This window comes from Ceratotherium simum, chromosome 7, assembly GCF_057802395.1.
Source record: "Ceratotherium simum simum isolate JZ-2026a chromosome 7, ASM5780239v1, whole genome shotgun sequence".
Lineage (NCBI taxonomy): Eukaryota > Metazoa > Chordata > Mammalia > Perissodactyla > Rhinocerotidae > Ceratotherium > Ceratotherium simum.
This window is the reverse complement of record NC_141906.1, coordinates 70,763,331-70,779,680: the sequence shown is the minus strand read 5'-3', so window position 1 is coordinate 70,779,680 and position 16,350 is coordinate 70,763,331. Positions and strand designations below refer to the sequence as shown.

General features: G+C 38.3%; 1 protein-coding gene across 5 annotated transcripts in view; it reads right to left on the bottom strand.

The window, feature by feature from the left end:
* Positions 1–396: 396 nt before the first annotated feature.
* The window catches only part of ARHGEF12 (Rho guanine nucleotide exchange factor 12), a 135,418-nt gene continuing 119,464 nt past the window's right edge, over positions 397–16,350 (bottom strand). For all 5 annotated transcript variants that reach the window (XM_014785033.2, XM_087433822.1, XM_087433821.1 and 2 more), the window contains 11 exons: positions 15,037–15,114; positions 13,556–13,631; positions 12,856–13,023; positions 11,989–12,076; positions 11,430–11,516; positions 11,215–11,294; positions 10,687–10,920; positions 7,655–8,125; positions 6,488–6,804; positions 4,998–5,067; positions 397–4,405 (listed from right to left, as the gene is read on the bottom strand). In XM_014785033.2, coding sequence (XP_014640519.1) covers positions 4,395–4,405; positions 4,998–5,067; positions 6,488–6,804; positions 7,655–8,125; positions 10,687–10,920; positions 11,215–11,294; positions 11,430–11,516; positions 11,989–12,076; positions 12,856–13,023; positions 13,556–13,631; positions 15,037–15,114 — 1,680 coding nt within the window. In that variant the 3' untranslated portion in view covers positions 397–4,394. The remainder of the gene's footprint in view (positions 4,406–4,997; positions 5,068–6,487; positions 6,805–7,654; positions 8,126–10,686; positions 10,921–11,214; positions 11,295–11,429; positions 11,517–11,988; positions 12,077–12,855; positions 13,024–13,555; positions 13,632–15,036; positions 15,115–16,350) is intronic.

Genomic DNA, 16,350 nt, shown 5'->3' with positions numbered 1-16,350 from the left:
TGCCCCATTAATCCCACTCAATTGTACACTTAAAAATGGTTATAATGACAAATTTTGTTATATATATTTTACAATTTAAAAAATAATATACCAAAAATCATTGAGTCATACACTTTAAATGAGTGAATTGTGTGATATGTGAATTACATCTCAATAAAGCTGTTAAAAAACCACCACAAAGCTGCCCCAGATGCTGGGGCAATCCAGCTGCTAGTGTCCTCATGGAAGTTTATACATTACAGAGATCAACTGGCTAGTCTCACTAGGAAAGATGCTCTCATAAGCAGGAAGATGTTTGACAGTCACTGCCAATAAGATTAAGGCCTCCCAGGCACCTAAACTTTTCTAATATAACTTGTATAAGACAAATAAACAAAATACAAATAAAAAGTCAGATACTTGGTTCCTTTAAGCATATTTAATATTTGAAGTCTCATTTTCTATTTTCCCAGACCCCAGAAAACAGAAAGTTTTTAGATGACCAATATTTTGTTCCAGAAACATACAGCCTTATCAGCTAATTCATAAAAGAGCTATTTTACAAAGGTACATCTGGATAATTAAAACAATAAAGTCTTTTAGGCTTTTCAAAATGTGATCAGTAAAAATACATGATTATTAATAAAGATTTTTTAGATAGTTCCAGATTTTTTTAAAAGAAATTTCTGTTAAAGAGTACATGATTGTATGGTGAACAAGGAAAATAAAATGTTCTAGTAGGAAGAGGTTTATTAAAAATAACCCCCAGTGTGCACTTTACAGTTATCATTTTTGCAGTACATCTGCTTAGCTGTCGGCACCTGGAAATGGCGGACAGGGCTTCCTTCTAGGAGGTACATTTTTTTCTACCAATTTATTATCAAAACCATCAGTACCAGTAGGGAAGGCATAAGGAATGAGGCAAAAGCGACTCTTTTTTTCAGGGAGGAAAGATCAATTTTGCAGATCACTTTGAAAAGGGGTAGAAAAGTCAGAAAAAGCATAATTTACAAAACAAAAGTTACAATTCTAGGGGGAAAACAATTTGCCAGCACAAAGATGACTAGAAGGTCCTGCTAATTTTCTACTTTGAGGTCCTCTGTACACAGTTCTCAAGGGTGCCCTCTGTGACATATAGGGGAGGAAATACTGACCAAAGCTCTAGTAGCTCAAAATAACAACCTACACCACCTTCAGAGAAGACAGCAGCCAGTTTGAAACAGGGTAGCTCCACGTAATACAACGAATTTACCAACATCAAAAAAAAGAAAAGTATTCAAGTAAAAGACAACTTACAGGAAGCATAATCATTTACTTCAGCCTCTAAAAATAAGAAAAAATGGACTTTTATCCTCTCCTATCACGTCAGCTCCCCCCCCCTCCAAAAACAAATAAACTTTTTTAAAGGGAGTCATACTTTCTAACAGTTATGTTAGAAGTTGTTTTAGGAAAAAGAAAGCCAAAAAGCTTAAGAAATAGACCTTCTGTGCAGTATAATACAATAAATAGTTACAGTTTAGCCAAGATAAACAGTCTAAGTTAGCTGGTTTTAATATATGCAAAATATATGGCTTCTAGGGCAGTAATTGTGATTTTAAATTATAGCACTTTGGGGGCCTGCTGATTTGCCTTGATTAACTTGGTTCTCCGAAAAGGAAAGAGACACTCCAAATGTAATTTGGCACTTAATAGCAAAGGAGCCATTAGGCCCACCAACAGGAGAGAGCACAGGGTCACGGCAGGTCACTTCAATAGATAAACCCCAGCTCTCCTGCTCTGGGAAGGTTGCTTTGTCCACCACCCTTGGATCCTTCCACATGGAAGTAGATTCCAACTTCTAGTCACATAACTTGGAGAAAACAGCTTTGATGATAACTAGTCTCACTCAAAGACAGGATCTAATTCCATCATCCTGAAAGGCAGATATAGTATCAAAGTAAAATGGATGTGATTACAATGGTCAAAATAAAACAGAAGGTGTTGGGAAGCCTGGCTGGGAGGGAGGGAAAAATTTAGGCTGGTAAGATAAAAAGAACAGTCAAAATGGTGGGATCTTTTCAGAATTAGACTTCGTTTGAAAACCTAGATATGAATTTATTTGGAAGTACTAGAGCTATGGTCAAAGTATTTTTCCAGTTAGCCTGCTTTTGTTCCAAGGAGAGGTTAAACTGCAGGAAAAGAAAAGCAAATAGTCGCTAAGGACAAGATATTGGCTGAGCTAAAAGAGAAACCAAAACATTTCTAACCTACAAAGCTTCTCAAATGAGTGCTAGAGAATTCTGTAATTACCCTGTACTGTCTGCAGTTAAGATGAAAGTTCTATTTATATTTACCTTTCTCCTAATTGCCCGCTGATGGTATTAGTGTCAAGTGGCCACAGGTGTAACCCTTCTACTTGGGAATGACTACATTATTTCCAGCAGCACAATGTAACCATTTGGTTTCTACTTGTTTCTCTTAACAGATACAGGAAGTTCAAGTTCTAAGCTTCACTTATATATTAACTTCTGCTTCTAAAATTTTTAATCCCATTCTGATTTAATTTACACTTGGTCTACAACTCAAAATATAATTCTAATTTATAGATGAGGTCCAATGATGTAAGTTGGTCTACTTAAAAATAGATCAGTTTTGAAAAGACAGAAACAGGAATCGGGACATAAATAAGCTTGTTAAGTTGTAGTGGTGTTTATAAAAGTAGTTGGGAATCCTTACCACTTGTGATGAGGGGGAAAGAAAAAATTATATAAATATATAATGGACTGCAGGGAAGAATAAAACTACATCCTGACTCCCCACAGAGTTCAGAGGGCACTACTAAAAGATCTGAGCAGTGGATGAACTCTCTGCATATTAACAGAATTTTAAGTTTGACAAATGATTTAGTTTTAGTTGGCAAAAATACTCCAAAACATATAGACCTGATGCACAAAGAAAACCACAGAAAGCCAATATAACTGAAGATGTTCTCAAGTTACAATTCCAAACCATTTATCCTCTGTTGGGTGCTGCCAATACTACTATTCATTCTAGAGCACGCAGTTACCAACAGCTTGCCTGCAGTGTCCAGTGTATGTTCTGGTCTGCAATTTTTCAGGTCAGTCACCACCAGTGTGGAGAAAGCTCCAGCAGTGAAGTCAGAGGAAGTGCTCTGGAGCTGGTTTGAGCAGCTCTGCCTTCCCCACCACTTCACTCCACTCTTGGCTCTCCGTTTAACTCAAAGAGCCCTTTGGCACCATCAGTGCAAAAATTAGAGTCAAACCTCCAGGTACTAAAATTTTACTGGCCTTATAATCAGCAGTACCCGTGGCTAATGACAGCCATTGTTCAACTCAGTAGTGATTCAGTTAGATAACCTTCCTGAACTCTTTCACCCACTCCCATCCCACCCTTCCTCAGCAACCCCCACCCCTACCACCATCTGAAGCATCTCCACTTGTTTGTTTTCACTTCCTGCTTAATCTGCAGGGATAATTTTACACAAGTGCCGAAGTCTAATGTATAATTATAAAAATGAAACAATACCAAGAATAACAAATTTATAGTCAAGAAAATAAAATTTGCTTTCCTCTCCCTCCCAAATCCCAACCCTCAATAGAAAAGAAGACAAGAAAACACGCCCATTTTCAAGTGCCTGCTATTTAGTACATTGAGGATTCCTGTTAATTGGGGGTGGATCCCAGCTACAGAGAAGAGGTGCTTGCCTCAGGCTGGAGGAAGCCCACCAACTCTCTGCCCACCTGGGTAGCACACAGCTCAGTCCTCTGCACATAGGAGCCACCGGCATACTCCGCCATTGAGATGACCCTCAGGGAAGCAGCCCACTGGACAGCAGAGGGCATGTAACACAGTTTAGTGAAGGCTAGATGCTCCTCCCTCCTCCTCCTTACTTCCTCCTCTTCTTCACCTCTCTATCCAACCTCCTCATACCCCATCCTGAACTCCTTGCTTCAGGAGCAATTGATCCTTGGGTGTACTAAATACAAAGGGCTAAAAATCTCACTACTCAATTAAAACAAAACATGGCAAAATAAAAATTAAAATGTGCTTTCAAATACGGAATGAAGTCAAATAAATACATCTGATTTTCTTTTTTCTTAAGTCTAAGTAAAATTTCATATCCTACACCCAAAGCTCTATACATTTGGTTTTTGTTCTGAATCAAAATGAATTTCTGATAGTGAGGAGAGCAGAGTGAGAGAATGGCTATTCCCTCACTGACAGACTAGTGCAGCTGCCAGACTGTGAAGAACTAGTCTTGCTCTGGGCACCCTGGGAATGGCGAACCCCAGGGGGTTCACAGGCAGATCCTCTGTCACACACACTCTCTGTGTCCACACTGGAGCCAAGACGTGGTGATACAAGGCCGATGCTCAAAATCCAACAACCTTCAGTCACCTCCAGGACACGCGGCTCTAACTTTTATCTGGGAAGAATAAGATATGTGGAGATCAAATTAAGAAAAAAGAACAAATTAACACTTAGAGAATACCTATGAAATCTGTGGGCATGGTTATATCTTTGTTCTGGATCAGAACAGCCTCATCCCAAAGCATGTAAGCAAATGAGTACAAATCGCTGCGCTGAACACAGATCCATTTGTAGTCGGAGGACACTGCTCTCACTGTCAGGAGAGATACAAAAGTACAGCAAGACCTGAGGAGGACCAAGCCTCCACCACTAGGGAGTCACATAGCACTGGCAAATGTCCTACAGAATCTAGGATTTAGCAGGCTGACCACTGCTCTGCCTTTCTGCTTTTGCAAAGGGGAAGAAAGACAGAGAAGGGGGCGGGCATGGGAACTGACAACAGCAGTTCCTCTTAGAAAAGGAAGAGCTGAGTCAGCAGACCACAGCCTCTGCTTGATATATGATGTTTGGAAACCAGCAGGGTTTTAAAGACAGAAAAGAAATGGAATCTCAGAAGGTTTCCACTTTAAAGAATAATAAATCATTTCATTCAACGTACTGTTCAGGCAGGATGATTCTAGAGTCTGGAATCCACAATTTTCACATACCTGAGTGCTTATCTGTGAGAGCTGATCCAGCCAGCCTTTGGCGAAGAACGGTATAACTTTCCTCCACCTTCTGTAAAATAAAACCCATAGGTTTTTCATTTGAACATCATAATTTTTTTTTTGAAAATAGGGAAGAAGGATTTTTTCTGTATTACAGGTACATGCTTCTAAATTTCAACATTAACATTGTTAAAAATTTTGTTAAAGGGGAAAAACTAAATCTCATTCCTTTTACCTGTTTCTCCCTTGAGTGAATAACTTAAAACATGCCCATGTAAAAAGAAAGTAGAGGGCCAGCCCAGTGGCTTAGCGGTTAGGTGCGCACGCTCTGCTACTGGCGGCCCAGGTTCGGATCCCGGGCACGCACCGACGCACCGCTTCTCCGGCCATGCTGAGGCTGCGACCCACATACAGCAACTAGAAAGATGTGCAGCTATGACATACAACTATCTACTGGGGCTTTGGGGAAAAAAAGGAGGATGATTGGCAATAGATGTTAGCTCAGAGCCAGTCTTTCTCAGCAAAAAGAGGAGGATTAGCATGGATGTTAGCTCAGGGCTGATCTTCCCGACAAAAAAAAAAAAAAAAAGAAAGTAGAGGAGAGGGCAACCAGTAAAGGTGATTCTCCTACCTCCTAGGAGTCACCCTGAAAATGACCCTGATGTGGCATGAACCACCAGAGCCACCCTGCCCCCAGTGGCCTTTGAGACCTCTCATCTCATCAGGCACAGGAGGACACCACATCTACGCATACCAAGAAGGGAAAACCCATCATATGAAGTGAAAAGAAACACTAAGGGAGATCAGTCTTTAGTTAAAAGGCTAAGAACACTGTTAACTCTGTCCCTAAAGCCTCTAACTAAACATGAAAAAACATTTGGGCTGTAGCAGCTGTGTCTACTGATGGCAAACTTTAAAGTCCTTTTCGTGGAAATGACCACACAAGTCAGTTATGAAACAGTGGCTAATACAGTGACATCTTCAATTACCAATTTACAAAAATCCCATTCATGCCCAGGTTTTTAGATTACGGGAGCCACTGGAGCCAATTTCTATCTGTCATAGCACCTGGGAAACTACTAACATCATCTAACAATTCATAGATAATTAATAGGTTACAGCAAATTAAAGCATTTCCCAGCCCAGATTCATAACTACACACACCCCACCTACCTCAGCTTATTGTTCCTGTTTTCTCATGGAGGCCAGCCAATCATCCCAAACGTATTTAGCTTCTTAAAGTCAGAAACCCATACAAACATGCAGTTTATAGAGCTACAATTTTTTCTGTTCTTGCGATTTGTAACCAGATAAACAATGCTGATCTCGGCTTTTTGTCTGGGTCTATTCATGGATAATGGTGAAAGAAAACATACAAATCTAGAACCTAAACAAGTTTATCAACATCAGCGTTTCAATCATTCTATACTTCCTCTCTGTTAAATGTGTTTCTAATAACCAAGTCCTAAGGATGTTGAAATCGGAGGTACCTTTAGGTGTTCAAGGTCAGCCTCTATCTTACGAATGTACTCCATGATCTGGCTTTGTGAATCTGCATAAGGTGGGGGACTCTGGATCTCAAAACAGGAATCCTCCATAGCTCCCCAGCGCTGCTGGACCAGGAATTCTGGGGTGAACGGTGAAACTGCCCCCTCAGAATTAGCATTCTGGGGAGAATGTTGCTGCTGGTGAGTAGAGTCCATAGAAGGGATGCCTGTTATGGGTTGCAAGGGAAGCGAGGAAGCAACCTCCTCATCTGTAGAGCTCTCCTGCACTGTTTCATAGCCATCAAGGATCAAATATTTTCCTGTTGACAGAGAGAACAGTTTGACGAGATTAGTACTGCCATCATCCCATCAGAAAACAGAGATGGGGGGATATGCTGACAACTTTCAAAGCTATTAAAGAGGGAAAAAAGTCATTAATTTCCAAATTCCCAAGTTGAGTTTTAAGTACATCAGAATTTTCTCGCTTCTGGTTAAAGTTACACTTAGCAAACTTTCATGGTAATTTACGAATAACTTCATATTAGTTAGCGTTTTCAAAGTTAAAAGTTGAAAACTACAAAGTCCCTATATGATCTTGCCACCACTTCCCCTGCTAAATGCCTCTCTTGCCTCATCTCCTACCATCTTCTCCCTCACCCTGCATTCCTTAACCACAAAAAACTTGCTCTTGCTTTGCAGCCTGTCCACTATTCTCTGCTGGAACACTCCGCTTCCAGGTCTCCACATAGCTTCTTCCCTCACTCCCCTTGGGTCTCTGCTCAAATGCTTCCTCATAAGAGGCCCTCTTCCCCGATCACCTTGTCTGCTCCATTACTCTCTGCCCCTTAGTCTGATTTATTTTTCTTTCTAATTCTTCCTACTACCTGACATCTATTTATCTGTTTACTTATTTACTGTTACTCTTTCCCCTGCTAGCACTTAAGTTGCACAAGAATAGTGGATTTTTCTGTGTTTTAGTCAATGCTGTATCTCCCAGCACCTAGGATGGGGTCCAGCATAGAGCAGATTCAGCAGTTACTTACTGCATGAAAGAATAAATACTACACACACACACACACACACAATGCTTGGATACCTGAACAACATCCATTCTAGCACAAAGGACATCAACACGATCAAAATCAAAGTTTAAATATGAAAGGAACTTGCCTGAGATGCGTGAATTAACATCCTTCTCTTCCTTTTTAACTGGTCCATCACCTTCTGATGGATTATCATCACTATGTGCTTCACGGGCATCAAAAAAGTGCTCTCCACTCTCATCAAGACCCCCTTCTGGCTCTGCAGGAGGCATCTCTGGGGTCATAATCATGTGGTCCATTACTAAAATGTCACTTGCCTGGCTATCTTGGAATGCCAGTACCACTGAATCTTGTGGAGCAGAAGATTCAGCTGAAGTCCGTGGACTGTAACAAGATGAAATGTCACCAGTTCCAGTTCTAAAGGGCATCTGTCCTTCACCAGGATGATAGGCCTTGAGAGTTTCAGAGTTCCGGGTTCCACTGTCTGCCTGCATCCCTGGAGAGGCTGTCCTGTATCTTGGGAAATGTGGCCAGTCGTCCTGAGTGCTCTTCTCAGTCAAACCCAGCTGTTGCACCAGCAACTGCTTCAAAAAACCCACTAAAAGATTCAGGAAGGGGAAAAAAAACACACACATTCACAACTATACCCGCAGACTGCCAGAATTAAGTCAGTCAGTGGAATTATCAATTATGTCTAAAAGTAAGTACCTATTTAGTAGCATAAAGTCAAAATATTAATTTCACATTACCATTTTTTCTTTTGTCTTAAAAAATGAAATAAAGCACCATCTAGAGATTTAATATTAAACTAGACCTGATACCATTTTTTCTTTTGTCTTAAAAAACGAAATAAAGCATCATCTAGAGATTTAATATTAAACTAGACCTGAAAAGATCTAAGCATTCTTAATGGGGAGGTACTCCTATTTAGATCTGGTAAATAACCAATAGCATGCCTGCCTATATTTTTTATTCCATATAACTGGAATAATACCCTAAAGGTACTTCTTAAAACGATGTTGAAAAGCTGTGTTAAGTTAGACAAAAAAATATGAAAGTTCTGCCTTTTCCAGAAGCAGACACTATAGACATAGGCATTATTTTTTCTAATTTTATTAGACACAGAAAATTTGTCATTTATAATAACCCAAAGTATCTCCTTAAATGGTGAAGAAGAAAATAAAACTGCCTTGTAATAAAGCTTAATTCCAATAACCTGGTAGCATGTACAATTTCAAAAGATAAGGAAACATTTATTAGTTTATAAAAAATGACCACACTAGTGGCACAGCTTCCTTAGGTTGTTGAAAATAGAACCAACTTAATTTTTATTTTTTTTGTGAGGAGATCAGCCCTGTGCTAAACATCTGCCAATCCTCCTCTTTTTTTTCTGCTGAGGACTGGCCCTGGGCTAACAACCGTGCCCATCTTCCTCCACTTTATATGGGACACCGCCACAGCATGGCTTGCCAAGCAGTGCGTCGGTGAGCACCTGGGATCCGAACCGGCGAACCCCGCCGGGCCGCCACAGTGGAGCGCGCGCACCCAACCTCTTGTGCCACCAGGCCCGCCCCAGAACCAACTTAATTTTAAATGGGCAAGCGTACTCTATAAGGTCATTCACACAATGATAGAGTTACTGGGACAACGTTAGTCAACTATCAGAAATCATCATGACTATTAATTCGGGAGAATCTAGAATAAACTGGATTTTAAAGAACTTGACCAATTCCTTACTTTCAACTCTGGCTGAACTTCTATGTTCTGTTTCTTTAAGCAAACAGTCTCCATGTAGGTCTGAGTCTCTGCCCTCTATCTTTCTGCTCTACATTGACTTCCTAAGAGATGCTATGAATTCTCATGGCTTTGACACTCAAATCCATCTCTCTCTCTAATCTCTCTCTAAAGGTCCAATCTTAAAACTCCAACTTCCTGCTCATCACTTCTCTTAAATGGCTTGCCATTCATGATCTTAATCTCAATATGTTTTAAAATTGAGCCCATAATCTCTTGCAAATAAAAAAAGGAAAAAATCAAGTGTGGTATGGATAGTGGTGGTCCTTTCTGACTTTTATTTCTTACAAGAATATTGAAATTATCTCTAAATATTGCTTTTCCTTTGCACTCATATCCAAACAGTCAATTGTTTTAAGTGTTTGTTGACTCCTCACTTTTTTATTCCTCTGACGCCATTCTAATCCAAACCCTTTCAGCCTCAAGCCCAGACAACAATAGCTTAATAGTAACTGCATCACTCCAAACCTCTTTCCATTTAAATCCTTTCACAATTCTCAGCCACGTTAATCTTTTTTCATTAGTCATACTCTAGCTTAAAAACTTCAAATGGTTCTCTACAGCTAGAACAATCGTTCTCAGCCTTTTCCCACCTCCAACACACCTGAGAGACGTGATACACTCCCATTTGTAAGAGTGATTCTCAGCCAGGCTGGAGAGGGAGGGGGCAGCTAACAGACTGACAAGGACCACCCATTCTCGTGTGTGTGTGTGCGTGTGTGTGTGTGCGCACGCGCACGCGTGCTCGTGCGTGCGTGCATGAAGCATGGGCCAGGGTGGAGCATGCTACAGTCTTCACAAAAAAAATCAAAAAAATATCTGTAATTTGAAAAAGACCTCAAAACACTGTGATGTGCCATCCTTAAATCTTGGCAGACTCAATCTGGTATTCAAGGTTCACAATAGCTGGGCTCAACAACATGTCTTCTAGCTTTTCAACCTTATCTGCCATGACTCCTTTAACTTATATGGCCTATCCCGGGCCAATTGGTCTTCTCACTGCTATCCGAACATCCTCAGAGTTTTCTGCCTCTGTACTTTGGTCCTACCATTATTCTTGTCTGAATGACTTCTATTCTTCTGCATGCCTATCTGAATCGTATCCATTCTTCAAGGCGCTAATCAAATCTCTCTTGTTTTCTGATACCTCCCTTCCCTGGTCCCCTCCACCAGATCAATTTTGACATACCTGTACTGTTTGTTTACTTTAAAAGGTGGGGGTAGGTTTTCCAACTATATTGTAAAATTCTTGAAGGGAAAAGTCATAGTTTATACTTCTTTGGATTCTCCCCAAAATGGCTACATAGTACATTTACAATTCTGATACTTAATAAGTATCTGTGTTAACTTATGAATAAAACTTACAATTCCTTAGTGCATCCACTGCCCACCGTTCTTCTGAGACAGGCAAGTGTGAATCTGGGATTGTGATTTGATAATTTACTCCAACTTCCTTTAGCACTCCATCTGCATGTTGCTCCTTTGCAAACTGTCTCTCTGCCACAAAGAGATCCTCTACCTCCGATTTCCCAGAGGTACCCAGTGAATGAGATTGAGGTTTTGACGATATTAAGGGAGACTCTAATTCCAAATCTCTGTCTGTTCAATGGAATGGAAAAAGCAGGATATATCTTAAACAAAACTTTTAACTTTATTGTGAAGCATTCAGGAAATACTTGGAAAAAATAACACATAAGCTACAGAGATCATCTGCTAAGCAAAACACCCAGCACTTAGAGTAGTGTTATATGGTACACAGAAGGCTCATAAGCAAAGTCTGTTAAAGGGAATAGCTGATGCCAGAACCTACATAAAGCAAGAGTTAAAGTTTCTTTGTATTTTACTAAGTAATATATAGACTACATTCTTCCAGGTAAACTTAGATCCGTTTACCTGGACTCTGCAGACCAGTGACAGAAATGCCATGATGCTCCACTTTTAATTTTGGAGGTTCTTCTTCATCATTGTCTCCTCTATAGAAGAGAGAAAACAAGCTTTCAGCTTCATGAGGTGCCTAAACATCATTGCAACAAAATGGAAGAATTATCCGTTCCCTTTCTGACCAAAAACACAAAGTCAGTCCCAATACAATGCAAAGGCACACTCACTCGCAAGGAGGGGACTCGGGCAGTGGAATTGGCCTTGTGGATTGCTCCTTCACTGATGCAGCCATCCGACAGATTAGGTCCTGCCAGCTGCAGGAATTTTGAAAAGAATCCAAAATACAAAAGAGAAAGGAAAGAGAAATGCCCTTTAAATACACTCAGAAAGTAAAAATAAAAGCAAAATGGAAACCAAACAAACAAACAAAAAACCCTACCAGATACAATCTTTACTTTGGCAACACACTAGTAAGTAGAGATTATAAAAATTCCATACCTTAAAGAAAAACCTAACAATATTACAGATATACCACCCATTAAAAAGCTTCACCTGACACTTCTGAGAATTTTTTCTCTAGAAAAAATACTTTCAATAGAACAGAATCAAAATCAGAGACATCAATCTAGAAAGGAACAAGTTCTTAGAAGAATATCTCTAAAACAATAAAGAAGAAGTGCTTGTTTCCAGAGTTTTTGGTTTTCAAAGCCTATTACAAAAACAAAGTTTGTGTAATATTACATTCAGAGTAATAAAAAATATTAGAGTAAGGTAGCTAATACATACACAGTCTTTTCAGAAACTGTCTGTGCCACCAGTTCATAAATTTGGGCTCCGTTATCTGACATGGAGATGACGAATAAAGCTTTGTTATCTGGAAAAAACAAGACAAAAATTACTCTAACAATATGACCTACAGAGGCCATGAAGGATGTTTCTAGGGTCCTGGTATTATTCTGCATCTTAATCTAAGTACAGGTCACATGTGTTCACTTTGTAAAAAGTTCATCAAGCTATACACTTAAAATCTGTGCAACTTATTGTATGTTATACTATATATATTATACTTCAATAAAACAAAGATTATAAAAACTAGTACTGATTCCTCAGTAATTTATTAGAAACAAGGTGTTGATGTATCTAAGTTACTGAATACTATGACTCTTGCATTTATTTTGAATTACTCTTTTGATAAATGGTTAGTTAATAATATTCAGTGGGAACTGGAGAAAAGAGGTCATAAATTTATCTTGCCATCATGGAATTAACAAGTTTTAAAAAGGATATATCAGTATAGTTAATATATAACTGTATTATATTACCATTCTAATCAAAGTCTTTTCATTTGGAATACCTCCCAATTCACTATCTTCATTGGTGTCTATCAATGATTTGAACGTGGAATGAAGATCAAAATAATATGCAGAAAATTTTCAAATGCAGAAAATTACTCAGAGAATCCAGGCATTCTAAATAATTTGGGGTTATAAACTCTCAATTTACTTTCTAAGCAGTAAATAAATTTCATTTAATTTGTATAAGAATATAAAAGGAACAAAACTCTACACCAGTTGTGCTACTTAAACAACACTGAATATCTTATGCAACTTATGATGAACCTGGAGGTTAGCGTCATTCAGTGGACATACTCGCCTGTTGCCACTTGTCGAACCAACACTGTATTCAACTTAATGACAGGGCTAAATGTGTGTTTGCTATCAGCTGTAGATGCCAGAATCTTACTATGACACCTTAACACCAGTCTATCATCCTGCTTTTGTAACAGTACAAGAATGTCGTCCAGCAGCAATGTGTACAGATCTAGAAATAAAAAAGTAGGAAAGGTGATTAGTACAGAAATTGAGATGTGTTTTATAAACTTCATACCAATTCGACAGAGAAAATTTATTTCTGTTAAATCTAGTAAATTTTAAAAATTGACTTGCTATTGTCTTTTTTAATTTCATTTTTTAATAATTCATTCTTATTGTATTACACTAAAGTGTCAGTCTGTGATGGACAAGAAATAAAAAACAATAGTTCCTCACCACAGACATTTTGAGTCGTAGTAGTTTAAAGAAAGCCTAGACTCACTAGAATACTAAATTGATGGAGATAGGACCAAATCATGACCAAGTTTCCTGCTTCATTCCTAAATGAATATTTAACACACTTCACAAATAACAAAATAACATAAGCAAATCTTCTGTAAATGCTTAAATAACATAAAATAGCACTGCTAACTACTGCAACTGAAAACTGTGAATGGTTCTCTCTTCTCTTTAGCATAAAGAAACTTTCCTATTCTTTTCCTTTCTCCACTCTCTCCAAAATTGACAAACATTAGACCTACCAATAGTTTTATCTCTATTCACCTTCCAAACCAATGGCCCTTCATGAATCATCTTCCTTTTTGTTAAATCCAAATTCTGCCAAAATAAAGAGAATTACACACAAATTATTTCTAAGCACTTAGTGAGATGATATTCCATACAGTTTCTTTTTAAGAAATTCTTAATATAAAAGATACCCTTTGCATTTACTGTCATTATTGATATCTGTCAACTACTGAAAATGGAATACAGACCAAGTTAAATTTAAAGCAAGCTGCATAAAACTTTCTAAAAGGGAAAAGGTATCTTGCAGAAAAACATTCAGGAGTATTGTCTTCTAAATCTCACTCTAAACAGACGATAGTAGCTTATGAAAATGAAGCTGCACACGTAGCCACTAGATTCTCAACCCATCCCTTAATTTTTTAATGAATAACTAGACACAGCTTATGATGTGCACAGCTTATCTATAAGAGGCCTCTGAGTTCTAGGCTCTAGCTCCACAGAAAGTTTTAAGGAAGAGCAGTCATGGAAAGTCCAAGAAGTGGGGGCCGGCCTGGTGGCGCAAGCAGTTAAGAGCGTGCGCTCTGCTTCGGCAGCCCGGGGTTCGCAGGTTCGGATCCCAGGCGCGCACCGACGCACCACTTGGTAAGCCATGCTGTGGCGGCGTCCCATATAAAAAGTAGAAGAAGATGGGCACGGATGTTAGCCCAGGGCCAATCTTCCCTTCCTCAAGTAAAAAGGGGAGGATTGGCATTGGATGTTAGCTCAGGGCTAGTCCTCCTCACAAAAACAAAAAAAAGTCCAGGTAGTACTCAGACTTGCTCTAAATAATAATAACAAGAGAATCATCTTTTAGTATAAGTAGTTCCAGAAAAATTTCATTCTCTGGAAGTTAAGGGGCTAAGCATATGATAGCATGCTTTTTCATAAGCTGCTCTATATGATGTAAAAGTCTATTTTAACAGCCACCAAATAAATCTGCCAAAACCACCACCTAGTGAAACAGTACAAGAAAAACTTAAAATCCTAATAAGTTACTTAATACAAAAGCTCCATGTGCTAGAAGTGGCAATTAATAAATATTTTACTATCATTCCTATAATGGTTTCTACTTTTATGCTTTTGAAGAGCTTCATGGAAAAATAAGTTATCTTGTTTTACTCAATAATCTGGAAAGTTCCCCATGGTAAACAGCCCTACTCTTATTCAAACTATAGAACGCAATAAAATCAAATTTAATAATAAGTAATGTTCTTTAGTATCTTGCAAATTCCTGTCACAAAAAGTTACAGTTTCTCACAAAATATTCTAATGAAAGACTAAAGTAACCTTCACACAGACCAGACATTTAAAAGAAAGAACAGAATCATAAATATAGACAATCTATGATAAAAGAACTCCTTCAGGTGATGTATGTTCCCACTGAGATGTTAATTACCTGCCAGGTCTTTAGTACATTTTATTTTATTTTTTTAATTATGATTAGACCATCTCTCACCCTGAGCTCTTCAACATTTGGGTACTCTGACAACTTCAGATTGGAGGTATCAAGGCGACGCTGATAATCTTCTAAGCGCTGAAAATTAGACAGGATAGAGCCAAGGTTACTGCTTTGCCTATCAAAGACCTCCCTGTTCCTAAATCTAATGGACATTTTTACCTGCATTTTACTGAGCTCTCTGCAACATCAGACATAACTGACAACTCCCTCTTTCTTAGAACACCCCCTTCCCTCGGCTTTGGTGATATTACCCTCTCCTAGTTTCCTCCAATCTGTTTGGCTGTTCTTTCTCAATCTTCTTTTCAAACTCACCAGCCTCTAACTAGCTTATATTTATTTTCTGAATATGTAAATTACGTACATGGTACAAAATTCAAAAGGTAACATAAGCCACACAAGAAAAAGTATGTATCTCTCTAACCCTGTCTTCTTGCCTCCTTACTCCTAATTTTCACTGAAGAAGCCATCACTAATACCCATTTCTTGGGTAGCCTATAAGAAAAAGTCTAATAGCAAATAGAATATATGTGTATATAAGTATGCTTGTCTCTGTGCATGTTGTGTGTATATATCGTTTTTTAAAAAAAGATATGGTAGCATAATATTCTCACATATGTATTACTCATTCAAATGATAACATAATATATTCATATACACATTTCTGTGTGTGTCTATCACCCACCAATACATCTTGGAGATTGCTCCACATTAGCACATATAGAGAGAGCTATCTCATCCTTTTAATGGCTGATGGTATTCAACTCTGTGAATGAACTATGGTTTATTTAACTATACCTTACTGATGGACAGGTAGGTTACTTCCAACCTTCTCCTATAACAAACGATACTATAGTAAAATGGCCTTACACATATGCTTTTGTACACATATGCAGATATATTTATAGGATAAATTTCTAGAGGAAGAACTTTTAGATCAAAAGGTATACACATTTTTTCCCAAGATTATAAAAATTTCCAAATACACACAAAAGTTTGAATGTGTACAGTGAACACCCATATACCCACTACCTACATTCCACAATTAACATCTGCTATATTTTTTTATCATATACCTATCCGTCTATTCATCCCTCTATTTATCCATTAATCCAACTTATATTTTGGATGCATTTAAAAATAAGTTACATATAGAAGCACACTAAATATTTTAGCATGCATATCATTGACAAGAGTTTAATATTTGTTTATAGTTCTTCTTTTGAAGTAAAATTTACCTACAGTGAAATGCACACATTTTACGTGTACCTTTCCAGGAATTTTTACAAATGCATACACCTGTGCAAACTCCTA